Here is a 26,535-nt window from a genome sequence, read left to right as displayed (position 1 = left end):
CGAGAGCCTTTTGCTGTTCTGGTTTTTTATTTTGATGAAATCCACTCGGAACCTAAATATTTCTTTTCTGAAATCGAGCATCAGAATAGCAAAAAAATATTTTTTTTCCGAGAGCTTAGAGATGTCCGTGCCTCAAAAGGTGCTGTATTCCTTGGCGTATTCCTCTGTTTTCTTTGGCTCTTCTCGTTCGGTGGGGTGTGCATTTTTATTGGCAGAGAAGTACTTTTTAGTCTCTGCTCTGTACGATCCGCTTTCTATATCATCCCTTTCATGTAACAATAGTAAAAGTGTAGCCATGTTTTTGAAATAGGTCTCCCTGGATCTCAGCCTTCAGGAATGGAACGAAGCTAAATGGAAAGTACCTCGGTACGGCGAGTTTGTTTCTGGGAGTTAACAGTATGTCAAATAATTTTAACTAGGCTTTTTGCAATTAAATTCGGAGTATTTGTCAAACCAGGGTAGCCCAATATCCACTGGTTTTCCAGGTGTTTAGCGGTAGGGTTGAGACGGAGAGATCAGCAAACAGACTTTAGCTTCGTGGTCTGCACTTTAAAAGACTTTCTGATTTTCTGGCTTTGTGAATGAGGCAGGGAACGATTTCAAGGGGGTGAGGACGGAGAACCCGCGTCCTGGGAACCCGGGATTGTTAATTACCTCCAGCCAGACTTGACTGAAGCCACGCAGGGTATTTGAGGTTAATATGTAAGTAAGGGAAGGAAGACACTAAGGGCTTCGGAAGTGAACATGAATGCAAGCATGTAATCTATTCAGCATGAAAATCAGTAAAGACTTGACCCTGGCACATTCTTCTTATTAAGGTTTCCAGAAAAACCATGAAGGATGAGGGCGCTTTTCTTTTTTTTTTTTTTTGTTTGTTTGTTTTTTTGGTTTTTGGGAGGGGAAGTGAGGTGGGGTGGAGGTAGGGAGGGAAGCCCAAACCTAAGCCCCCCCACTCCCTCATCCCCTCCAAAAAAAAGGAGAGAAAAGACGTTTTCTTCAGGAGTGTTTCCTTCTCGGAAGCAGCTTTCCAGAAGAAATCGTGTCTGAGTCCCTACGGTGCTCTCCTCAGAGCCTTCCAGCGAGCCGCCGAACGCCCCAGCAAGCACACAAACAAACAGAAAGGTCTCACCTAACCCCGTGGGGAATTGATAAACCTCTCTGCTCCAGAGCCAGAGGGTGCCAGGGGCCGGGCGGCTAAGTCTGGGGCAGTGGCAGGACGGCTGTGTGTCTCCCAGGCTTCCCCTCGGCTAACCTGCGCTCGGCTCGCCCCTGGGCGCTGGCGACGAGCTGTTGCTTTCCCCCGCGATGGCCACAAAGGGAGCGGGGCCCGGGCCCGCCGCTCGTCAATGTCAACGTCGGGCCACGTGACCGCACCTCCCTGCCGCCGCCGGGAGAGCTCTCCACGTCAGCCTACGTCTCCCCATCTCTTACTTCACGGATCCGCTTCAAAGGGGCAGCTGCGTTAGAGAATCATGTTAAGCTCAGCTAATGCGGAGAAGCCGAGGTAGCCCTAATGATGGATTTTGATGAGCGTGTTCCTTGTTCCTCTAACATGTATTTGCCAAGTTGTACTTACTACGTCTCGGGTCCTGATTTTTCCAGCCTCCCTTCTTTTTTGCCCCAAACCCCGTCTTCTCGCCCTATGACATACTCCTACTCCTCCAACCTACCCCAGGTCCAACCTGTGAGAGAAGTTACCTTCAGGGAATATGCCATTGATCCCTCCAGTAAATGGCACCCCAGGAACAATCTGCCCCACTGCTATTCCGCAGAGGAGATCATGCACAGAGACTGCCTGCCTGCCACCAACACTGCTAGCATGGGCGAGATGTTCGGCAAAAACACAGCTAACGTCTACCACCCCAGCACCAACGTCTCCTCCAATTTCTATAGCACTGTGGGCAGGAACGGGGTTCTACCCCAGGCTTTCGACCAGTTTTTCGAGACGGCTTATGGCACAGCGGAAAACCTGGCCTCGACGGACTACCCAGTAGACAAGAGTGGCGAGAAGGCGCCCGCGGCCGCCGGGGCGGCGGCAACTTCAAGTTCGGAGGGCGGCTGCGGCAGGGCGGCGGCGACAACGGCGGAGAAGGAGAGGCGGAGGCGGCCGGAGAGCAGCAGCAGTCCCGAGTCATCTTCCGGCAACAATGAGGAGAAATCCGGCAGTTCCAGTACGTATAAAGGCAGCGCCGGAGCGCTTTTAGAAAAGGCAACTTGAAATCTAGCGCACCGCTGCTGTTAAATTTTTATATGCTGTTTTATAAGCATATAAGGTTTATGAAGGGCCTTTAGATTTCCCCCAACAAAACTTCGTTATAAAAGGCGAGATCACGTGTTTAGTGCTGAAATTGGCCATGAAATACCCACCGGGCAATGGATGTCTAAAAAAAATTTTTTTTTTCTCCTGATTTTTTCTTTTTTTTTTTTAATAATAGTAATAATAATAAAAAGAGTTCCGTGGTCAACTCTCTACAATATAATAACGTTCATTCGGTGCCCGTAAATTCGGCAAAAAAAAAAAGGAGATCTCTACTCCTTTGATATCAATGTAATCCAGTGATTTTATAAAAGCCATGTGTTGCACCAAAAGTCTAGTTAGGAGCTGAATTCAAAACCTTCACCATTTTAACGATTTCACTAGAATAGCGTTTAACAGATAAAGTAGCCGCCTGAACTGTAGCGATATATTAAAAGGAGCAAATTAACCTAAAGCTGGCCTTTTTGTCTAAAGGAAGCCATTTTACTAAGGCACTGTGGCAATTACGTGTTGCCTCCTGTCCAACAGTTTGTTACTTACAATTGTTATTCAATCTGTCAAAGTCTGATTTTTTATGTGGGCTTTTTAAAAGGCAAAGCTAGTATACGGCCGGGAGAAAAAAATACCTCGACAATGAACTGTACCAGAAAAGGAAGTTTTTAAAGGGATAGCAGCTACGTTTAATGTAAAGAGTTCCTGAACCTTGAAACCTTTTATATTCTGCTTAATGAACTTTAAAACCGTAATGGCTAATCGAGAGGAGAATACCTCGATGCATTGGAGACCATGCTTGAAAATAGCCTGCTGAGGGTAGAAGGAGTCTTGGGCTCAGGAGCTTTTCCTCTGCTTGGGACGGAGAGCCAGAATTAGGCCAGGGAGCAGGGGAGAGATCCAAGCTGGTATGGGCTTGGGGAGGGCAGGGGGCCCAGTGCCCCCGCCCGATGGTGCTCTGCCCGCTGCAGGCAGCCAGGTGATGGCTGCTCCCTGGACAGCTTCGCGAGCGTGGTGGCGCCCGACCGAGCAGTCTACAAAGGCTTTCCTCCGGCTCGTGAAATCCGCAGGAACCCCCCGCTACCACTTCTTCCTCCGGCCGCCCTCCCAGCGGAGGAAGCGAGGCCGGATTCCCGCGTCTCGACGGGGGTTTCGCCCTGCGCGCTGCCCGGGGCCGCGGCGCTGCAGCAGCCAAGGAGGTCCCAGTCCTGAGCTGCACGCAGTGGCCAAGACGAAGGGCTGGCGCCAGGCCTCAGACCTGCCAACGCCGGCCTCGAAGCAGGCAAAACTCGTCTTTTCCATATCATTGTGTTTTGCCTGAATGTTCCCCCATCCTCAGCCCCTGCCGCCGGCTACCGTCGGGTCTCAAATGTTTCTGCCTTTTTTCACTCCACAGGTGGACAGCGTACGCGTAAAAAGAGATGCCCATACACCAAATACCAGATTAGAGAGTTAGAGAGGGAATTCTTCTTCAGTGTCTACATAAACAAAGAGAAACGCCTCCAGCTCTCCCGAATGCTCAATCTGACCGATCGACAAGTCAAAATATGGTTTCAGAACAGAAGAATGAAAGAAAAAAAAATTAACAGGGACCGATTACAATACTACTCAGCTAATCCACTACTTTAAAACTCATAGCATTTTTCAAGATGAGATTAAATTCAGATTTCGCCCTTGACAAGGTCAAGCCACAGGGTTATACGGAGGAAGGAGGTGTATATCTGATAGGACTGAAAGAATCCAAGGCTGTACACACATGTAAGCCTAGTCTGGAACTGCAATGCTGATTTTTTTATATACGTATTTACTTATCAACTGGAATCGATTTCATTTTGACATATATGGGATCCATTTCTAAACGTGCACGTCTCCTCTGGGTGCAAAATCCATACCTCTTACCTTTCTGGGCACTGTGGCTCATCCTGCCACCACATTCGGCAGGCACAGGCGGGGATGGTACCCCTCCGTCCCCAGACTCGCACACCTTCGGCCCTTTCTAGTCCCTGTGCTGCTGTGAAACAACTGTCTGGAGACTGCCAGGTCGAGCTCACACAACCAGGACCACTGCAGAATATAAACTCTGAAAAATAATCTTTTGTTCTTCCCTAGCGGGAAATGTCTGGGTTAGATGCAGTGTTCCATTGCTCATGGATTTGAAATGAGAATTTAAGGACACACACATACCGATACACATACACACAGAGAATTAAAGGAAGGAGGGATGTCATGCCTACACCTTCCCGGAGTCAACCTCGAGTAGTTGTATAATGCATATAGTGATTGCGGGTGTGGGGAGGGATGGGGGTGAAGGAAGAAAGAGAACTAAATGAATGACGCAATTATTCACTTTTCAAAATCAGGTATAAATTCACCATATACGGTAAAGAAACAATCACTAAAAATACAATTAGCAAATTTTAATTAGCTCTCTTTTTATTTATGACAACAGACTATGTGTTGTCATATTTTAAGAGATCAATCATATATAAATACTAAAGATGAAACGACAAAAAGTGTGAATTTCAGCGCTTTTGAAGAAACAACTCCATAAAGCAAAGTAACCTTCTGGCTTCTGGCTCACAAACTTTCTTCAGGAAATACCTGTGGAGAACGACAGTTTAGGAAACACCACACAACAACATAATTGAAACTCGGAGTTGTGCAATGCGCTAACATTGGATCATAAAAAGAACTCGATCACATGTTCATTTAAGGTGATTAGTGAGGAGCTTAAACAGAAGCCAAACAATGTAAATATGGCAATTTTGTTGTTGTCTACTTTAAATGTCATGAGCTCTACTTTGTCACTCAGTCGACATATGCAAAGAATGGAGAGTTGTTCGGACTTATTTTAAATATCTATAAATATATATATTTCCCTGCAGGAACCAAAGCGTGAAAAATTGCAACTAAAAAAAATTTAAAAAAGAGAAAAACTAGAAAAATATTTAAAATTCTGTATCAGTTTACAAAGGATACAGTGTTCTATCGTTAAGGTAATTTGCTGTTGAGAGTATCTGAATGTATATTTCATACAGGAACAGTGTTTTACAAGACTTGTAAATAATAAAAAAGGAAACCATGACCTATTTTGTTTGAATGCTTTTCCCCCCCTCTGGTTGTTTTTTGGTTTTGTTTTCTGTTTTGTTTTGTTTTGTTTTTTTAATTGTTCCTTTGGGGGTAAAGACTATGGGATTTCTTTACATGTGCAACAAAGGGATGATAAGAATGTTTTTTGATTAATAAATTTTATCAAGTGGATGTAATTTCTTTGTCACAGTTCACAAAATGCAATATCTTTATATGATGTCACGGTTTTCAATATGTATCATCTATATGTATATACAGTTTTCTTTTAATATACAAAACTATTTGGTTGCATGTATACAGTGGAGCAGCGCACAATGAAAATAAAAAAAAATTGGAAATTTTATATTTTCACTCTGGTGTCACATTACTGGATATTCTTTTAGCTGGTGTAACTCTCAGACCCAAAATTCCTCATGACCTTGTTCAGTAATTTGGGGTGAATTGCTCTTCTTTTGTGAATTTTTGTCATTAAATTTTCTACTCTGGAGTTAACAAGTAAACAATGCTTGTTCGAGCATTGTTTCAGTGGTTAACAGGAAAAGGAAAATGAACTGTGTTCATAGCTTGATGCGTGTTAGGCCTTTTCCTTATCCTGCCAGCACTGACAGGGCAAGGTCCTATGCTCGAGGGTTTGATGTGCCACTGCAGTTTGCTACTCACCACGTGTGTCCTGGAGAATGTTTGTCTGTAGCATTTGGGGCACATTTTATAAGCAGGCACCAAAGGGAAGGTCCAAGCCAGCCAATGGATGCGGCCAGAAGCTGAGAGCACTAAGAAAATTGTTGTCTTTGGGGGCGAAAGAAAATCCCACACGGCAGTGTGGTAGAAATGGACTGTTTGAAATTGTCCTTGATCTCCAAGGCAGGGAGAGGGTGAACTGAGGCTGGCGACAGAGCGAGGAGGAGGAGGGCTGGAGTGAGAAAGTTGGGGCTGGGGGAGCACAATGCCCCAGACAATAGCTGAGATAGGAATGTGTTTTGGGAAGAGTGTTTAAATCTTTAATGCTGACCCTAATCCTAATCCAGAGAAGAAAGTACATTCTGTTTTCACGTTGTTACTGGCTTTGAACTTCTGTATTGCTTAGACATCACCCATAACCTTGAGGTGAAGGACTTACTGACTTTGGGCCTTTGTTGACCACCGCCACCCAGTCAGACAACGTTTGCCCAAAGGGAATGTGGAAAGTGAGGGGGAGAAGAGGGGACTTTGTTTGTTTGCCCGGTATGCAAGGGGAAGTGCCAGTTAAAAGAAGACAGACAGATGGACTGACAGACAGTGGGAGAAGGACAGAGGGACGAATGGACAGCTGAATGACAACAAAAGTTAAGCTTGTAAACTTCCTTTCCTGGTTAAAAATTAACTGGTATTCAGAGCCAATCCGAGGGACAGCTAAAGCATGGAGTTTCTGTGGTCGGGGTTTGGATTTCCTAGCCCAATAAAATCGCATCCTCTGTGTTACTGTGACATTGCGGCCATAAAACCTGTCCATGACTTGTCCGCTCGCCCGTACCAAATGCATCACTATAAAAGCAGTGGAGGTTTGCTCAGAGGTTTTTACACGGGGAGGTGAGCAATGACTGCCCTCCACCGTCGCCACCGTCCTGCCGCGGGGCCCCGGCGGGCGGGAGGACGGACAGACGGCGGTCGCGGTTTAGGGGCTGCTTTGCCACAAGATGGCGATCTTCAGATCAATGTCAAAGCCGCCCGGGGTGAGGGGAGCAGCCCTGCAAAGCAAAAAAAAAAAAAAAAACAACCAAAAAAACCCTTGGGCTTTGTTCACTTTTTTGCAACCCTGGAGCCATACGGGTAATGATTGCACTTTCTGGGCTCCGCGGTACAAAAAACAGCTCGGGATGCCGGGGGTGGGGGGAGCCGCAGGGGCTTCTCCGTGGAGATACAGCCTCTGGGCTTTGGGTTAGGAAATGCGTGAAGGTAAGTGTTTTATACATCTACCCAGCGTGGAGAATGGCTAGGAGCATGCGGTGACTGGAGTGGTACCTTGAGATCTGGGGCGACCCTTGCCCTGACCGCTGAGCACAGCAGTAAAGAACTGCATAGAGGGGCAGGGATGCAAAAATTGGTGGTTAGGACGTGAAATAAGATAGAAGGGACCTTCTAAGATGCAGATGACCTTTTATTTTCTCTTCGTTTTGGCCAGTCGCATGGAAAATCTATGTTATTTGGAAATATTTTTTCAGAGGAACTTGTAGATTTCTTCCAGTTATTAAAAAAAAAAAAGAAAAAAGAAAGGGAAAAAAAAGAAAAATGTGTAGCATTGCAAATATTATGAAACTTGACATTTATGTGTGGAACAGTAGGTGTCTTCAATCAAATAGATCTATGGCAACACAGTCTGCAAATGACAGACAATTCTGATGATCTTATTAGTCTTGAACTATAGTTTAGTTAAGGTTGTTTGGTAACTCTAAAGGGTAGTCTGCTTCCTTGCAGCTGGAAACAGATCGTGGTAAACAACTTTTGACATACTTATGCTAAAAACTATTAATGTGATTCTTTCTTTCTTTCTTTCTTTCTTTCTTTCTTTCTTTCTTTCTTTCTTTCTTTCTTTCTTTCTTTCTTTCTTTCTTTCTTTCTTTCTTTCTTTCTTTCTTTCTTTCTTTCTTTCTTTCTTTCTTTCTTTCTTTCTTTCTTTCTTTCTTTCCTTCCTTCCTTCCTTCTTCTCTCTCTCTCTCTCTCTCTCTTTCTCTCTCTCTTTCTCTCTTTCTTTTCTCATGCTGTAAACAAACAATAGTCCCACATGCTCGTGTGCTCAGGGCTGCTCTGGGTTGTAGCTTTGAAACTCTATCCTCGCTATGAGTACCCCTAACTCCAGGTTACTTTTCATGCCCATAAAGTTTTCACATGTTTTTGTTATGTCTCCATTTGAGAAGGGCGGGAGAGAAGGCGGTGGTATATGGAGGAGATACTGGTTTGGCTACATATTTTAATATACGTGTTTTCTTAGGACAAGGTTTTAAATATCTGTCCGGAAAAAATGAAAAATACTATTTTGTCCTTGCTTTCGTATGTAAAGTAGTGCGACTTGCCTTCAGTGGTTTTTTAATTGTACTTCAAGAAAACTGTTGCAAGTGTAGTTAAAAGCACATGCTCAGTCGGCAGAGAACAGGTTTTAGATGATTATCGGAACCTATTGATTTCATCAAAGATGTTCCATTAGAAGCTTGGCGATATTGATCCCTTTTGACTTCCCCTCAGCACTGTCAGGAGATGAGAAGCCACGTGAGAAGCAGGGAGGTTTGAGGGTCCCTTTGCAACATTTTATTTTACACCAGTCAAGTTAAACTCTGCATATTTGATCAAATATTTATTTTTCCCCTTGTTGTTTCCCTGCCCCACTCAATACTCTGTTGAATAAATCAAAGGGACCCCAACAGCAGTTAAAGCGCCCTCTGGTTACGAATTGTTTACTGACGGTCGCGGTCATAGGATAATATTTTAAAAAAACAAGCTTGTTTCTTACAATAACTGTTTATTATTTCACATCATTTGGGTTTGCATGTTTTGGAGGGAAGAGCCGAAGCCAACTCAGTGTCTACACTGTGTTTAATTAATCGTGTACTCAACTTCAGCTCACATGCCACATCCAAAACCCTGGGAGGCTTTTTCATAAGCTCTTTGGGTTTGTGTTTTGTTGTCTTTTTTTTCCCTCTCTCGCTCTCTCTCTCTTTTTTTTTTTTTGTCACAATCTTTTCATTCAATGCTCTGAAATCGAAACTTCAGGCTAACGTGTGTGCCTGAGAGCCAAGCTATTACACAACCAAAAAAAGGAAAAGATATTTATACATGCATCCAGACCTTATTTAAAGGAAAGACAGCAGAAAAGGGAGAAGGGCTACAGATTCAAATGTTTGATAGAGCTGTGTGGCCCTTCTCTTGCAATAGAAGGGGTACACTTAAAAGTCCGACTTGAGTATGTAATATTTTTCCCCACACATACATAACCCGATACCGTTGTTGCTTCTATATGGTGTTTGGGGCTCTCCGGACAATAGAAAGCCCCGTTGTTCTCGCCAGTGCCGGAAAATGCTTAGGAAATAAAGCCCTAATGAATTGGTTTGGGTGTATTTTGTCCTGCTGCACACTAGAATTTGAAGCTTGCCAGAATTACTTGCAAAATATGTTCCTAATCCAAATAAGTAAAATGATACACGTATAATATGAAACACAGTTAGGAGACCAAGTCTCTGGATGGCAGAAATAGAATTAAATCGCAGACTAAGTTTAACAAAATAATCCGCCAAAACAAGCCAACCTCCCTAGCACCACTACCAGCATGAAAGAATTTCTAGTAAAGATAAATTTAGTGGGTCCATCATTTGTCACCTAACTTGGCACAGGCACAATTCTTAAAGCTTCTGTCTCAAATTCGCCTTCTTTGGAGCTAATCCGGAGGGAGGCGGGGGGGAGAGGGGGTCGCTGGGAGGGGAAATAAAAGAGAAATCTGGCACAGGCAACTGACAATTCCAACATTAAATAACTGTAGTCTGATAGCATTAATTTTTGGAGCTGTATAAAACGTAGTCCATGGCTGTATTCTCAGATAGGCGGCGCATGCACTTCTGCACAGACTGAGAGGCCGTTTACGTTTTCACAAATTGCAGCTTGCTCGTGTCTACAAATAAAAGCATATTTTAATTAGGTCACAAAATGAGTCTCTGGATTAACAGTGCTGATCTTTTGGGTTATACGGGCCAATAATAAAAAGATAAATCATGGTTTAACACGATACATTTTGAGATTTCCAGTCAGAGTTTGCTTAGGCTGAGCTGTCGGGTTTTATTTATTCCTTTTTTGGTTTTAATTTTAGTTCAACCAATAAAATGGCTTAACGACGCTATTAATGCTTCTATTATATTTTTCTTAGATCAATAAAATTTTATTTTGATAGTATTGTCTGTGTACACTGTGAACTCAGATTCTCCACGAAAGCACCTTCTTGCTCGCTTTGATATTTATCAGAATTTTATTTGCTCGGTTTTATAGACCCTCGGATAGCTTTACTTACAGAAATAGAATTAAAAAGAAAGTAATTCTTGCTCCCTGGCGTCCACAATATTCTTTAAAATTTCTTTTAAATAGGGGTTAAGTTCCAAGGGACACATTGTTAAGCGTTAGCAATGCAGTAGCTATACTCAGCCCATGCTAAATTAGCTTAGTTTAGTTAGAATTGACCATTATCTTTTATAGTTTCGAATCAAGTGAACATTATTAGTTTTACTTCACTGGGTTTGATGATGCCGGTTACTATTTGCCTTGGCCTTGTTAGTGATTAAAGAAAGCGGAGATAATGCAACGCCGAGCTGAGTTCATGATCTAGACGCAGTCGGTGCCTTGACCATCAAACAGGCACAGTTCACTGCCGTCAACACAACACCCCACGGCAGCTCCCACAGGACCTGACACGGCGAGGGTAGCCTGCTGCTACAAAACCTAGGAGAGGAGGCTAAAGAAAACCTTCAAAATTCTCACCGGCTTCTGTGCCTTTTGTCTGATCCCCTGCATTAGCTTGTAGAGAGGGAAAAAAAGACAATTCGTGTTTCTTCGATGCATTTCCAGACATTTTATTCCGGCTGAAGACAACGTACTTTTTATAGTACTTTCCTCCTCTTTAATCTAATTTTTAAAAGGGAGCTGCTTATTTAAAAACAGCTTTGGAACGATTTCAAGCGTTTCTTCTCGATTCCTTATGGATTTTAGGTTTGCAATCCATTTCTATTTAATTTGGCAAATGTAAAATAAACATACCGCAAGAGCGGACTTCCCTGGAGTAATTTTTATACCTGACTTGTGCAGAGAAATGTATTTGGAAGGCTCACATTTCATTTTATTTAGACTTGTATTTAAAACGCTAAGCCTATTGATAATAGCCTTCCTGTATACCAGCCAATAAAACGGTGCCTGATGTGGTATTAATTTTGTTTGTAGTGATATGGCCCTCATAGGAATCTGATAAGATTTTGTCCATCGCACATTAACACATCGCGGAGTTAGTTGTGCTAGGAAAATACAAACATTGTTACAGGAGGAAATAGGGGAAGGAAAAAAAGCCTCGAAGGGTTTCTATAGGCTGAGAGATCTACTCCTGTCACCGCATCTCACGGGTCGGTCAGAAGGAAATCGCGTTGTGATGCTTGCTCTATCACACTGGAAAAGTCAGATGCACTTCCACAGACGTTTTATAGATGTTAGAAAGTTGTAGCATCCCCTGCCTGCCCCGTTCTTTCCGGGGACGCGGGGAGAGCCCCGTGGGAAGCGACACTGCCCTCCTGCCGTAAAGAGGGAGGAACGTCATGCTGTGGAAAGAGCATTTCCCTGTGGCAGTCGAACACTGCGGGACAAGACCACGTGGGGCTTGACAGATTCGTGGGGCGAAGGGGAAAGACTCCTTCCCAGGCGGTTTTGAAGGCCGAGGATAGGCGCCGGGGGATGCGGGGTGCCGCGCCCGCCCCTCCACCACACCGCCCGGCAGGCAGCCGCCCCACCACCGCCGCCAGCGTCCTCCGGGCATGGTAGCCGTGCCAGGCAGTGGCTCTCGTCCTGGGCCGTGATGTCTCCCGGCCGGCAGCCGCCCTCACACGGCCTCCCTACTAGAAACGGAAACCGGCCGATGGCTGCCTCTCCGGGTGGCGTGCGGAAGACATGAGTGAGCCATGCTCCTTAGGGATGGCCAGTGAGAACTGAGCAGCCTCAGGCTCACCTCGAACTAAAGTGCCCTTAGTTCCGCGGACCAGGCAGTGAGGCGACTTCGAAATGGTATAAGAGGGAGATGATGGAAGTGAAAGCAAGCCATCATTAAGCATTTAATCAGGAAATCTATCTGTCTCTCTGTCTGCGTCCCCGTCTGTCTGCTATCCGTCTGCTACGTCCGCCACAATTACATATTGACTGGACAAGGCTGTCTAGTATCTCGGTATTTATCTAGTTACTCTTATTTCTATTATTTAGTACATTACTTAAAGGAGATGGTGCTTTTGAAGGGGCAAAAAGTTAAAAGACCCAAATGCAGGGGAAAGAGGGAGGGGAGATATAAAAATGATCGCCCAAATATAAACACATCAATAAACACGGTGCACAACATCCTGCGAGGATCCAGTTGAACTGCTCGCGTCTGGATTCTTTTTGTGACATATGTCTGGCTTTATATTTTAAATGGTAGTCAGACCTCGGGAAGAATCCAGCGTTAACTAAAGCATTAGGAGCTGCAACCGCACAATCAATCCTCCCAGAGTGGCATTGCTCCCTAAGAGATTCCTCAGCGCAGCAGCGAGCATTTTATCTCCAGGAAATTTAAGCCCAGCTTGGCGTCGTGGTGGTGATGTTAGGCTGGAAGCAGCTCCCTTCCTCAGTAGCTTAACGCGGGAGGTACTAGGCCCCTTTACGGTTTCCAGTGATCCACGATAAACAATGACAAGTCTTTTATTTCTTAAAAAACCGAGACAATCAACTAAAATGAGCAGAGCCTGAGCATAAAACACCGGGCGAGCCGTGGTTTTATTAATTTCGTGAGACAAATAGGCTGTACAGGGAGGTGAGCAGGCATTGCTGCTGGAAAGCCCAACTGCGGGGAGAGAGAAGCGATAGTAAAAGCTTCATCTGGACACCGCTTCAGCCTAGGTATAATAAACATCAGGACCGCCGGGCTATTTTATAGCAGTGAGTGTGATAAAAGGGGAGCAAAACTTAGAGCCAGTACCATCTCAGCCCGCACCTTCCCCTTCCCTTTCCCCTTCCCGGGAACTCAGCTCCCGCCTGGGCTCAGGCGCTCGCCCATGTGGTGGAAGTGCGCGCGCTTGTGTGTATGGAAATCCATATTACACATTAATATACATCTATCTTCCAAATTCAGAGGTCGACCTGAGTGCAGCTCTGTGCATACGAAACCAGACGGGGAGGGGTTGCCGGGGAGGCCTGGGTTTCCATTGGCTACAGGCGCCTGCCGTGGTGCGGGGGTATCTCTCATCATATTCAGCATGTTTTGCACAAGAAATGTCAGCCAGAAAGGGCTATCTGCTCCCTTCGCCAAATTATTCCACAACAATGTCATGCTCCGAAAGCCCAGCTGCAAACTCCTTTTTGGTAGACTCCCTGATCAGTTCGGGCAGAGGGGAAGCGGCGGGAGCAGGAGGCGGAGGCGGAGGCGGCTACTATCCCAACAGTGGTATCTACCTGCCACAGGCGTCCGATCTGTCCTACGGGCTGCAAAGCTGCGGACTCTTCCCCGTTCTGAGCAAACGCAATGAAGGTACTTCTCAAAGCATGGTCCCCAGCTCGCATTCCTACGTGTCAGGGATGGAAGTGTGGCTAGACCCACCCCGGTCCTGTCGCATGGAAGAGCCGGAGAGCCAGCAGGCCACCTCGTGCTCCTTTGCTCCAAGCATTAAAGAGGAGAGCTCCTACTGCCTCTATGATTCAGAGAAATGCCCCAAGGGCTCGGCCGCAACAGACCTCGCTCCCTTCCCCCGGCTGAGTGCCGAGGTCAGCCCGGCCAGCAGCGGCGGCGGGGTCCCCGTCCCGGGCTACTTCCGCCTCTCCCAGGCTTATGGCACTTCCAAGAGCTACAGCGCGGGGCCGGCCGGGGCTGCCCCCTTCCCTCCGCAGCCCCCTGGTCGCTTTCAGACGCCTCCATCTTTGCCTCCCGTCCCGGACGCGGGGAGAAAGGAGGACGAGGAACGCTCCCCCAGCCCCTTGGCGTGCGTCTCCCAGAGGGAGGACGAGACTCAGGCTTCATCTTCCACTGCAGAGGAGCTCTCTCCAGCTCCGTCAGAGAGCAGCAAAGCTTCTCCCGAGAAAGAGCCCGTAGGTAAGCGAAAGATGATGGTAATGGTGGTAGTGGTGATTAAAAAGAAAGGAAAAAAAACCTCAGCTTTTGAGGATCATAGTGGCATCGCGATGCGAAAGGAGGATCCCAGCTGCCCCTCGAGGCTGCCAAGAAGCGCTGCTCAGTCTGACCTTCTGAACTTTGTAATATTCGGGCATGGGGTTGCCGTAAAAATTAATGTCCGTCCTATAGTTTAAAACCCTTACAGCCTCCGCTATGGGTAACTTCAGCCTGCATGCTGCTTAAACATATAGAAAAACGAGATCAATCTTTCCCCTGTGATGTAAAGGTGCCTACCAGATAACAGAGATGTTTGTAAAGCATCCAAAACAAGCAATAGTCAGTGCCAATAAATAAACCTATTAACACGGCAAGTTATATTTTACGATCCAGAATGCTTTTCGAAATAACAGCCGAACTGAAATATGCCATCTATGAGCTGCTATCAAATTAGACTGATGAATATCCTTCAGTGTCTACACTAGATAACAGAGCTGTTATTTATAAATTTCCTTATTTATTTCCCTTTCGTGTCCCCATGGCAAAAAATAACTCCCCTTCCCGGGACGGCAAACTTTTTAGGAGATTGGTTCCGTTCACATTTCAGACGTTATTCCTTTCAGGAACGTGGTTGGAAAATAATATTTTAAAAAATAATAGAAAGAAAGCGAAAAACTACTAGAGAGCAAACCCTAAACCACTAACTGCTCCAAAACATCAAGGGATTGGTGTTACCTCTTTCCCAACCAGTTTCACTGGTAGGATTAAACACCTTTAAGCGGTTTTATTATTAATATTGTAATTTGTTTTTCTCCAAAATGGTTGGAAAAGAGTGGGCCATGGTGAAGCAATTCGGGAAGGCAGGAGCTAAAGGCAGGGAGGCTTCTGCTCTCCAGCTCACCTAATTTTCCACCTTCATAGCGCACTTCAAAAATTCGGCTTTGATTTTTTTGGAATCAGGTGGCGGGAGTGGGGTTGGAAAGTTCATCAAGCTGTCCCCAATAACAGTGGGCTTGGAGCGGCTGACAGGGAGAGAGTAGAAGCCTGTTTTGGGGCGTCAGAGGTGAACTACAGGGAGGGACACGGAGGTTTTTGAGCCATGGCAGTTTTTGCCAAGACAGATCCAGCATCTTTGGGAAACCGCTTTGAAGTTCTCGGTTCTCACAAGGATACCCCACATTCCAGCTCTCCGCAGCTGGTGGAGCAAGCCTATCGCACACACACGGATGCTCCTTCCACCCTCACCCTCACAGCTCCTTGCCTCTGACCCGATGGTAACGTCCATTTTTTACTTTCTCAAAACTAGGCAATTCAAAAGGAGAAAATGCAGCAAACTGGCTCACGGCAAAAAGTGGCAGAAAGAAACGATGCCCCTATACCAAGCATCAAACTCTCGAGCTGGAAAAGGAGTTTCTATTCAATATGTACCTGACTCGTGAGCGTCGCCTAGAGATCAGCCGCACAGTCCACCTCACAGACAGACAAGTTAAAATCTGGTTTCAGAATCGCAGAATGAAACTGAAGAAAATGAACAGAGAGAATAGGATTCGGGAGCTCACAGCCAACTTTAATTTCTCTTGATGAAGCTATAAACACGTTTTTATGGTTTAAAGAGCCAGTATCATTTTCCTAGGCTGTAGTCATCCGCACCTGTATGGATTAATAATTTTAGACACTCTCAATATGTCCTTAACCTCTTAAGAGCTACTTTGGGAGGGGGTGGGGGTGGGCAGACTAAAGCCACGCTAAAAGCACAGAATGCCGTGCGTGAACATCCCCTCTTCCTTCAGGCTTCCGCTGGGCCGATTTGTTCCTCTAAGCTTTGATACATAGAAATTCCATTTCAAGAGCTGCAAATAGGGTTTCCGGTATATCTCTCTCTGAAAAGTAAACGATCTTGGTTAAAGACCCATTCTTTTAAAACATAAGTGCTATAACTCGGACTGTATATAGCTGCACAATGAAGAATTTAAGCCTTGCCATATTTCTATATATTGGAAGCTTTCCCCTCCTCTGTTTTCCTTTTCTCCCCCTCCCCCTTTTTTCCTTCGAAAAACAGGACTTAGAATAATGAAATGCAGGCATGCTTTAAAAGGATTTAATGGGAACGGGTGTTAAGAGCGAATTTCGCGGGAGTTTTGGTGGGTTTTTTTCCCCTTTACCTTAAAAGTCATTATCACAGCTTTAAAATTGGCCAGGAAAATGAAATCTCTTCTCTTTAAAGGTATAGAAGTGTTCGTTTTGCTCATGGACTAAATTATTACACTTACCTCTGAATTCCTCTAGCTGGTTGTAGATATTTACTCAAAGTAGTTTTGCTTAAATATGTGGAATTAGTGATTTTTTTTTGTGTCTATATATAAGGTTACCATTGGTAACAGATGACAAGCACAAAGAAATTTCCCCTTGAGAAAGAACTGGTCACTTTTTCCCTCACTGTTTTCACTGAGAAGTAAATATCCTGAACATAAGATGGACTTTCTGAGGCAGAATCTGAGATTGTGAGGGTGAACGTGTTCGTATTCCTTTATACTGTGAAGTTACATACATTAAAGGGTCAAACATAGAGGTAAGAAAAATTAAAAAGAGAAAAAAAAGAAAGAAAGGGGAAGCTATAAATAAAGATATGGATAAATGTCTATTATTATTAAAATACCGATACTGTTTTAAGCAAATGCATTCTATCGTTATTATAAATGTTAGTTCTAGCTATATCTAGTTCTTACCTTAAATCGGAATAAATTAATATTGTAATGCTGCTGTGCGTGAAAAAGACGATGTTTATGTTCTCATAGAAGAATAAAAAAACATGGAATGAATCCTTTTAATTTTACCTCTTTTTGTGACTGTTTATGCTCAGGTTCTACTTTATGTCTTCGAGAACTTTTACAACAGGAATAGTTGCCTAAACCCCCTGCAATTACTTTAGGAATCTATTTAAATATTACCTAGACGGTCGTAATTTGTCTGGGCCATATAGCGATGGTGCTCTAAGGTTTGTCGGCTTTTGTTCAGTTTTATGACTTGCTAGTATATCTGGATTGTTGCTGTCTTGAACGAGTGGTTTCAGTTGACTGAGGAGCTGCATAGACTGAGGAGGCAAATTACTATTTCTTGAGGGTAGAGAAACGATTTTTTTTAATCGAACACCTACAATTATGCTGAGATCTTTTACTCCAGAAGACGCTGATAAAATTCTAGCTTTATCTCAGGGCTGAGAAGAAGTCACAAAGGTGAGCTCATGGGGAGAAGGGACCCAGGTCTCGTCGCCCTGCCAGTGGGCCCCTGCAAACATGGTTATTCCCTACCTGGCTGCATGTGGAAGAGCTTATTTGCTTTTCTTTCCTTTTTTTTTTTTTTTTTTTTGTGTGTGTGTCCTCCCTACCTTGCTGCATGTTTAGCTTGCACAAAGTCTTGCACAAAGGGAAGGCAAAAGGAAGGCTGGAAGAAAAGCTACAGCTAATGCTTCCTTGCAAGGGTATATGTATGCCGGGAAGAGGGGGACAGACTTTGAACCCAGGCTTCTTAAGAGCCGTTAGCTTTTCTTGATATAACATTGTCGTGCATGACCCTTTTTTTTCGTTGCATCTGCATGGAAAGGGAAAAGCTGCCCGCGCGCGTGTGTGTGGGTGGTTGTTATTATATTTTACTCTTGTTTTCATTAACCCACCCCAGGCTGGCTGGGGGGCGCGGACGGGCTCTGGCGGGGTGAGGGGAAGGGCGAGAAAGATGTTTTAGTCACGTTTCTGGTTTTACTTTCGTAGCGGGATCCTTGTGTTAAGGACCACGGCAATGGGGAAAGTAATAATTAGCGCCTGAGAACTGCTCTGTGGTTTAGGTAGTTTCATGTTGTTGGGGCTCCACCTTTCTCTCTACAGCACGAAACTGCCTTAATTACTTCAGTTGATATCATCACCAGGTATGCTTGGTGCGAGGGTCCTTTCTGCCCGAAGAAATCTTAGCGCTGAAGTGAACTGTAGGCGTCAAATCCCAATGCCATTGTTTCCTATCTGCAGCGGGGCCTTCTTTGATTCCTCAGATAAAAACGGCAGCCGAGGGGGGAAACTTGACAAGCTCTTCAAGGTTAGCTAGCTCCTAAGCGAGTCCCTGCCTGCTTGCGGGTTTTTAATATATCTCGTTGGCTGCATTCAAGGTCAGGTGCGTTTTTGCATTCAGCTTGGCGTGAGTCGAGCTATGGGGGAGGGTGGGGTGGGGGCCCATTTTATTTTTCAGCCTGGATTTATTAAAAAAAAATAAGAGACCTGAAAGCTTGTCTGGGGGAGGGGGTGGGGAGACATCAAATCTGCCTGCCCTGCTCCACGCGTCATCAAAAACAAGAGCCCCGACCGAAGTGTCCGCGGTCGGGTGGACCAACTAGCAGCAGGAGTGCTCGGCCCCGCCGGAGGCTCTCGTCCGCCGTGGTGGGGTGGCTGCTGCCTGCCGGAGGCTGTCGCAGGGCTCCCCTGACCCTGTGCCGCCGCCCGTCGGGCCCGCTACCCCGCGTCTGCCCGGGGGCACCGGCTGCCCCGCGGCCCGCAAGGCCTCGGTTACGATCACGATTGTGGCGCAGTCTCTCCGCGACGGCGGAATGGGCAACAGCGACCTCTCCGGGCTCGCTGCCGCCGCCGCCTTTTGTGCCCGCAGCGCGACCGCGGGCAGCGGGCGGGCTCCCGCCGGGCCCTTCATCGGCAGCCAGAGCCGGCGCCGCCGCGGAGCGGGGCATCCTCCGCGGCGGAAAGGAGGGTGGGTAAAAGGACTGAAAACTCACTCGTTGGGCATTTATTTCTATTTAATGTTTTAGGGGTCGTGATTATTTTCGCCTTCAAAAATTAACAATGGTAAAACCTATAAACTTTCTGAAAACTCCAGCTTGGGCTGCAGGAGCTCAAAGGACTTTGCATAAGGGGTTTTAGCTAGATCAGTCCTTAGAAAAGCAGATGGTCTCGACCGGGGCAGGAACAGAGCTCTGCATTGCAGTCAAATTTAAGTGCTTGTGTCTGTCTCTGTGTACACTGTGAATCTGACGGGCTATCTGCTGGGTCTGTGTGCATTCGGGGAAGTGTATTTCCAGTGCCTATGACTATGCGTGCCTTCATGGCGTTTGTTGCCCCAACCCTTTTGATTCGCAGTTGAATCACTTCATCCTGATTTTGGACTACTTCCCCTACATTCTGAATAATTTTTTCTCTTCGCTGTGTCAAAACCCCTCCGTGCATTCGTAGCACCACTAGTTCAGAGAGCTCTGCAGTGGCAGGAAACCCTGGGGAAAGGCGATCCTGAACTTCCCGTTCAGAGAGATCACCAACGCCCGCGGATTCCTGTGCCGCACCCGAATATACTCCGCGCCACTGTAGTGTGTGGCTAATGAAGCAGAACTTACAGATGCTCCTCGCTAAAAAAGCAACGGGATCCTTCCTGTTACATTCGAGGGTCAGAGCTAGCGGAATGGGAGCTCTGCTAATTCGGTTATATCGGGATGGAGGGCAGGGAGTATTTTTATTTAGACACAATGGTTCCAGCAGTGCTTCGTTCCTGGGAATTCCGGTTTCATATAGCAATTTTACACGAACGTCTGTTTCTGCTCTGCTTGGGGTCTTTTGCCTCCGAAGGTCTAAGTCACCAAAACCTTAAGGCATCTGCAACGCAAGTTTTACGAACGCACTAGCCTTCATAACTCGTATGAAAACTTTACTTTGGCTGAAAATTAATCTAAAAGCACAAAAGAAGAGGATAATATCCCAGCGTTATTATCAGCAAAATGACCACGTGAAAAATGTCTAATTATTTGCTATATTTACTTCTTGTTTCCTGTACACCCGCTACTGCCACTTAGATGTTGGCAGTGAACTAATGGTGAATTTTACAGGGAAATAAAAATGCAGGCACGTTATTTAAACGCCATTGTTATTGTTATTCATTTGCTATTAGTTTTGGTGAGGAACCAAAAAAATGAAACCCGCTGGTGAAGTCGAGAACCCAAATTCGAGTATAAACATCCAGGACTCCTGCAGCTAAGATTATTTTTTTCTGAATGGAAAAAGGAAGTTCTACAATCACATTTCACCACAGCTGACTCTTAATAATAAATACAAATGACTTGGAGTTCCGTCTTTCCAGGAAAGAAATACAATTATGTTTTTCTATTACGGAGTATCTATACAACCGGGGGAAGGGGGGGAAAGGCAAGTAGAGAGAGCTTTATTTGCATTTTTAAAATGGTTAGAAAATAACGGGCCCCTTGTTTTTTGAGATCCTGCAGTCGTTCCGTAATTTTTGAATTCTAATGGAGGATAATAGTTAATTATGGGGCTTTGTAATTCTGAATAGAGGAGAGAGGACTTTTGTAAGATTTCGGATTAGATTGTTGAGAAGACATGAAAGGAAAAGAAAGAGAGAAAGAGAGAGGGAGAGAGAGGGAGAGAGACAGCCTACATAGCGATGTAAAACTAATTAGAACCACACTTTCGCAAGCACAATATTTACACGCAATTTTGATTATTATTCAGTCGCCTATTTGCTAGGCTCTGTTTTCTATAATATGTATTTTGAGTAGACTGAGCCTCTCGCGGAGATTTTCTGTGCCCCCCGCATCCTAGTGACCGCACTCCTTCACCAGCCACGGGGATAAACAGCATGAGTGTCCGCCAGAGAGAAATCAAGGAGTTGCAGTCATGTTTGTCAAGCGTTCAACCACGACTTTAATTCCTAACACTGGACTTGGATGTGGCTGCCTCTTACTTTTCCCCCGTGCACCCTCCTCTCCTTCTGCGGAAGGACTGTAACCCTCCACTCGGCTTCCGATGCCGCTATCGTGTGCCTTGCAGTCACAGAAGGTGCCAGCAAATAAATAACTGTATTTGCACATAAATTTGATCCACCAGGATGAGGGACGGCCGACTGCGAACGACCCTTTGATAGTCTCCCTGACGAGCAGGGTGCCTTTCGGCAGCGGGGATACGGGGCTTTTTCTCCTCTTTCCCCCCGCTGCTTCCCTTCATAGTTGAAGAATTAATCGTCGCGATAAATACCGCCGCCCGGCTCTGCCCTCGCGCTTTCCCTCCTGGTCCGGACGGCGGCTCCTCTCCGGCCGCCGCCACGCCACCCAAACCCGGCTCCTTTTCCCGGCCTGGCGAGGGGGTCCCCAGTCCAAGGGCAGGGGAGGGCAGACGCGGAGGGGAGGACGAAGTGAGTGTTTCGGTCACTGCCGCGCCATGCCCGGCGGGGTGGGGTAGTGAAGTCCAGTTTGGTGTGGCCCAGCCTAAATACCAAACTAGCGCCTGCCGCTGTCCTCCGGCCGGGCGAGGAGGGCCGGCTCTCCGCAGAGGTTTCGGAAAGGGGATACATTGAATTTGACTTTCCGCTGCCAGCTCTGAGACCAACTGAACAGTATTATTTACAGTGGGTTCCCAAACTAAACACAATAGTATAATTTAACCTTTCCAAGCACTCGTAAATTTTTACTGCTGAGAAACACGGCCATGCAAATGAGCGTGCTCGTAGTTACTGACTTAATAACAACCCCGTGGCTCCTGAAACAATAACTCCTTATGAAATATAATAAATGTATATTTAAATACAGTACACGGCAACTGCTATTTTGCTTTTTTTATTGCTTCAGTTATTGTAACATTTTATGTGAAGGTCTTCGATCATAAGGGTGGTGGGATGTTTTTGTCGTGGGGAACACGACCCACTGATGGGATGATTAATTATGATATAAAATAGTCCGCTTAAACGAAAAAATAAAGAGAGAGAGAGAGAGAGAAAGAGGGAAGGGGGGCTGTAATACGGAATCTGATCTTTTAATCTCAGTTGGCCGCAATTAAAACAAACCCTGCCGTATAACTCAAATATCCCTTTGCATAAAAACATATGGCCTCACTATAAAAATTATGGCTGGAAAACACTGACCCATTAATAGCCCGCGGACTGATTTATACTTTATTGTTCTGCTCCTCTGCCACGTGACCGACGCAGCCAATGGGCGCCTGCACTGCCCTCAACTTATTACTGACTCTACTTCTCCACCAGCACCAAGTTGTTACGTGAAACCCGCAGCCCCGAACGCGGCGGGTCCGCCGCAACCCGCCCGCCCGCCATGTCGGCTCCCGGGACCCTCAGCAATTACTACGTGGACTCGTTCCTGTTGCCGGAGGGGGACGAGCTGACGGCGCCTCGCTACGCCCCCGCCCCGCTGGGGCCGCCGCCGCGGCCGGCGGCGCTGGCCGAGCACCCCGAGCTGGCCCCCTGCAGCTTTCAGCCCAAGGCGCCCGTGTTCGGCCCCCCCTGGAGTCCCGCGCACCCCGCCGGCGCCAGCGGGGTCCCCGCTGTCTACCATCCCTACGCGCACCACCAGGCGCCCGTGGCACCGCCCGACGGCAGGTACATGCGTTCGTGGCTTGAGCCTGTGCCGGGCTCCTTGTCTTTCCCCGGGTTACCTACCAGCAGGCATTACGGCATTAAACCTGAACCGCTGGCGGCCAGGAGGGCTGACTGTACCACGTTTGACACTCACACTTTGTCTCTCTCTGATTATGCTTGTGGTTCTCCTCCAGTTGATAGGGATAAGCAAAGCCACGAAGGCGCATTCTCTGAAAGCAATGGAGAAAGCGAGGCAAACGGAGAGAAACCGCAGATCGATCCAAGTAAGTGGGACGGCGAGGGTAATGGATTTCAGGGAGCTGAGCCGGCCGCGGGGAGGTATTGAAGCGCTGGGGCTAATTGCGTGGCCGAGCGCCGGCCGCTACTGCCGCTGCCGCTGCGCAAGCTCGCCCATATCTGCCATCTGCAAAAGCCGGCGCTGCCTTTCTGAGGCTCGAACGGGACTTAGGATGGTTCTGGCTTTCCAGGCTGAAAGGAAAACAAAACCCCACCCTACAACTGCAACTTAAACAAACATTAAAAAAAAAAAACCAAGAGAGAAATGCAATAGCCGCCCACCCGTGCTCCAGCCACCCCAGCAAACTCCACAGGACGTGTTCACATCCTCCTGCCTCGCCGCGCTCCCAGGCGTGGGCAGATGCCGGGGGGAGAGTGCCTAGAAAGCATTGAATGTGAATCTGATCTTTTTGAGACGGCTCTCAGGCCTGGGCGGCTACTCATGGGCTAAGAGCAGAAACCTCGCCGGTGACTTGATTTCCCCCCTTCCCCCTTCGTCTCCTGTGTGGAAAACCCCGGGCTGGATGTTCCCAGGGCTGCGAGACCGGTGGCAGAGCGCCTCGGGATTACTTTCGCGATTAACGCCGTGCGAATAAGGGTCCTAAGAGGGCAAGCGTTTAATTATGCCACTAGTAGACTGACTCTCCATCTTTCTGAGTCTTGCCAGGAATGACATAGGGTAAGGTAGAAATTAAAAGTGAAAAAATTTCGATGATATGTTGGTCTGGCTGGTCACTCCCCAGCATGGCAGTTTGAGGGGGGTGTGTGTGGGGAGGTTAGGAAGGAGGGAGGGACCTAGCACAGAGAGAGAGAGAGAGAGACAGAGAGAGAAAGAGAAAGGCAGAGGAGAGAAGAAAGTATTTTAGAATTGTATTCTACAATTAAAAAGGCGAGGGAAGACAGAGCAACGGGGCTTTGCTGAATGTGGTTGCGTGTGACCTCTCCATGTGTCCGTGTTTTGGAGACCGTTGTGCCTCACGATCCTCTGTGCCCCGGGAAAGGTGAGCCACGTCCTAAACACGAACACCGTGACACTTAATGGGCTGTTTCTGCGTGGATCTCTTTCCCAGCCCCCTCCTTCCACCCCACTCTCCTCCCCCTCAGCCTGAACTTCTGTTGTTGTCGTTGTAGATAATCCAGCTGCAAACTGGCTCCACGCGAGGTCCACCAGGAAAAAGCGATGCCCTTACACCAAGCATCAGACACTAGAACTGGAGAAGGAGTTTCTGTTCAATATGTATCTCACTAGGGACCGTAGATATGAGGTGGCCAGACTCCTCAATTTAACTGAGAGACAAGTGAAAATCTGGTTTCAGAACAGGAGGATGAAAATGAAGAAAATCAACAAAGATCGAGCGAAGGATGAATGATGGCGACACATGGGTTAAATGCATAAAGTAAAAGAAAAAATAGAAAAAGTTAAAAACAAAGCAAGCAAACAAAAAAAGAAATCCTCCCCTGGAGCCCTGCCATGCAATGCGTCTGGGTCCAGGCCTTATTTTTCTCCCTTGGCAAATTACGGTTATGATTGTACAATGATAGTCAGGCCAGATTGCCAGGCGAGGTACAGTAAGACTCTTAATTTTCTAATAGGAAAGAAAAAGGGGGCATTAGCACGAAAAGGCTGTTTAACTGGCTTGTATAAATCTACCTGTTTCTTCACTTATGGAAAGAAAAAAAAGAAAAAAACTACCTTTTCATAATGCACAACTATTTACGAACTGTATAGTTTAGTCTATGTAGTTAATTTTATTCACTCTTTGCGTGGCAGAGGGATCTCTACTCTAATACTTGAACACTGTGTTTTATTGTGGTAATTATATTTGTGACTCAATTTATGTGCTTAGGTGCTGTACCGGATGTAATGGTGTAAGCTAGAATTCAATTTGAACTCAGGTTGTTTATTATAAAAATTGCATAGAGTATAGCTCTGTAGCGTATTAAGTCCTTTCTGTATAATTAGATAGTTAACCTTTGATTGTAAAAAATATATATTATATATATCCCAATTAAAAAAAAGGTAGAAAAAAGTTCATCTAGTATGTCTGGGAATTACAGTTCTCAAAATATGAAACAAGTCATTTTAGTATGCAAAGTTGATATATATATAGTACTGTCTTTGTCAATTGTATATATAATCTATATATTAAAAAAGTAAATAAACAGACTAGCTTAAATATTGTTTTTGCACCAGTGAGCAGTTAGCAGATTTTGGAGCTATACGTATATGTGAAAAGGGTAACTACCTATGGTTTACGTTTGAATTTTAATTGAATGATTTGATGGTTATTGTAATGAAGGTTAATTTTATTGATAATAAATTATACATTATAAAAACTTACATTTGGTTATTGTAAATTTGTATTGATCAAAAAAGTGAATCTGGGAAGTTATGTTGATGCAGAGCGTACACTGTCTATTTTGAAATAGTTACCTCATGGCCTACTGACCAAATTTTTGTGTTGAAATGATATTTAACTTTTTGCCAAATAAAATATATTGATTATTTTATATTTTGTGATGCTTTAACATTATTAAGAAGGGGTTCTTCCACGGCACAGGAAATCTCACCAGCAGATGTGGCAGGGTTAGGGCAGCTGCAGAGGCGAGAAGTGTTACTATTTCTGAGCCAAGCCAAACCCACGGTTCTATAAACGCAGCCCGGAGGTGATGGAAATTTGGGCTTATTTTCGTTCTAAATGGGCAGATTCAGGTCCCAAATGCCATAGCTTCTCTGAAGGGAGGCACTTCTTTCCCCCTCCGGATGTGATTTGGCAAGCTGTCTCTTTTGGAAAATAGCGGGGCACGGTCCTGATCTAAGGCTGATTTAATAAAATCGCTGGTGGAATTAAGACTAAACCAAAATGTCCGATGTTCTTTAGTGAGGAAAATAATAAGTCAGCTCAGACAGCGACATTTAAGCTGAGATAGTTAATTAGCCTCCACCAGAAAATGTCCAGCCCTAAGTGTGCTTCCACAAACTGTGAGAAGGCTTGCCTTACCAGGATGTTAATTGTAAATTCCCTTCTAGAGATATGCAAAATATGTTATTTTAAACATCACCTACTTTTTCCTACCCTTGCTTTCACTTTTTGGATCTTTTTTATCCTTTTAAATGCCCCGTGGCAAATAAAAACAACCCACTGCGTTTTACTGGCACCTCAGATTATATATAAATGTATTTATAGATACAGAAAAAATTTACTGACAATTATGGCTGAATTTATGGCGCCAATTTTACTCGCTGATTTAGCCAAAGGAAAGAGGTGGGCTGACAGAAGTCTAGAGCAGAGAAGACAAAATAGGATTTATTTTTAAAAACAGAAAGATGGTTTCTTTGGCGTGGAAGATTTCCATACACCCCCTCCTCATTGCACCTACCCCTCCCCCGCCGCCTCAAGCCAAACCAAGCTCAGAAACAAAAGAAAATAGCGTAGTCTGTGAGCTTGCTGAAATTTACGCTTGTTTTGGGCGGACATCTTACTGCTCAGAGTAGATATCCTCCATAACATGAATCGCAGCACAGGTCTGCACTATACTGACCCTTGATTGCAGATATGCTGAATAACAATAAAATCCTTCTTGTTTTACAGAGGTGCCCTTACATATATGTATGTATTTAAAGCAAAATAAGACGAGACACACTTATGGTCCTGGCAGAAGTTGTTGTTAGGAAAATTCAGAGCCATACTACACTGCA

General features: G+C 45.6%; 3 protein-coding genes across 3 annotated transcripts; all 3 read left to right on the top strand.

The window, feature by feature from the left end:
• The first annotated feature begins 1,326 nt into the window (after positions 1-1,326).
• On the top strand, positions 1,327-5,643 carry HOXA11 (homeobox A11). The gene is made up of 2 exons (XM_071560995.1): positions 1,327-2,171; positions 3,645-5,643. Exons 1-2 carry the CDS (start codon positions 1,514-1,516, stop codon positions 3,875-3,877), a joined length of 891 nt encoding a protein of 296 aa, XP_071417096.1. The 5' UTR covers positions 1,327-1,513; the 3' UTR covers positions 3,878-5,643.
• Positions 5,644-13,309: 7,666 nt separating this feature from the next.
• HOXA10 (homeobox A10) lies at positions 13,310-17,005 on the top strand. Its single transcript, XM_071560994.1, has 2 exons — positions 13,310-14,159; positions 15,484-17,005. Exons 1-2 carry the CDS (start codon positions 13,346-13,348, stop codon positions 15,756-15,758), a joined length of 1,089 nt encoding a protein of 362 aa, XP_071417095.1. The 5' UTR covers positions 13,310-13,345; the 3' UTR covers positions 15,759-17,005.
• A 5,181-nt stretch (positions 17,006-22,186) lies between these two features.
• On the top strand, positions 22,187-25,342 carry HOXA9 (homeobox A9). Its single transcript, XM_071560996.1, has 2 exons — positions 22,187-22,822; positions 23,967-25,342. Exons 1-2 carry the CDS (start codon positions 22,276-22,278, stop codon positions 24,203-24,205), a joined length of 786 nt encoding a protein of 261 aa, XP_071417097.1. The 5' UTR covers positions 22,187-22,275; the 3' UTR covers positions 24,206-25,342.
• The last annotated feature ends 1,193 nt before the right edge of the window (positions 25,343-26,535 follow it).

This window comes from Pithys albifrons, chromosome 7 (assembly GCF_047495875.1).
Source record: "Pithys albifrons albifrons isolate INPA30051 chromosome 7, PitAlb_v1, whole genome shotgun sequence".
Lineage (NCBI taxonomy): Eukaryota > Metazoa > Chordata > Aves > Passeriformes > Thamnophilidae > Pithys > Pithys albifrons.
The sequence above is the reverse complement of the archived record's forward strand: the minus strand, read 5'-3'. Positions and strand labels throughout refer to the sequence as shown.

Bases quoted from the DNA above. Each gene is read 5' to 3' on its own strand.
- HOXA11 (XM_071560995.1), top strand. From the start codon at position 1,514: ATGATGGATTTTGATGAGCGTGTTCCTTGTTCCTCTAACATGTATTTG. The intron at 2,172-3,644 runs GTACGTATAAAG...TTCACTCCACAG, and splicing joins GGAGAAATCCGGCAGTTCCA to GTGGACAGCGTACGCGTAAA.
- HOXA10 (XM_071560994.1), top strand. From the start codon at position 13,346: ATGTCAGCCAGAAAGGGCTATCTGCTCCCTTCGCCAAATTATTCCACA. The intron at 14,160-15,483 runs GTAAGCGAAAGA...TCTCAAAACTAG, and splicing joins TCCCGAGAAAGAGCCCGTAG to GCAATTCAAAAGGAGAAAAT.
- HOXA9 (XM_071560996.1), top strand. From the start codon at position 22,276: ATGTCGGCTCCCGGGACCCTCAGCAATTACTACGTGGACTCGTTCCTG. The intron at 22,823-23,966 runs GTAAGTGGGACG...TTGTCGTTGTAG, and splicing joins GAAACCGCAGATCGATCCAA to ATAATCCAGCTGCAAACTGG.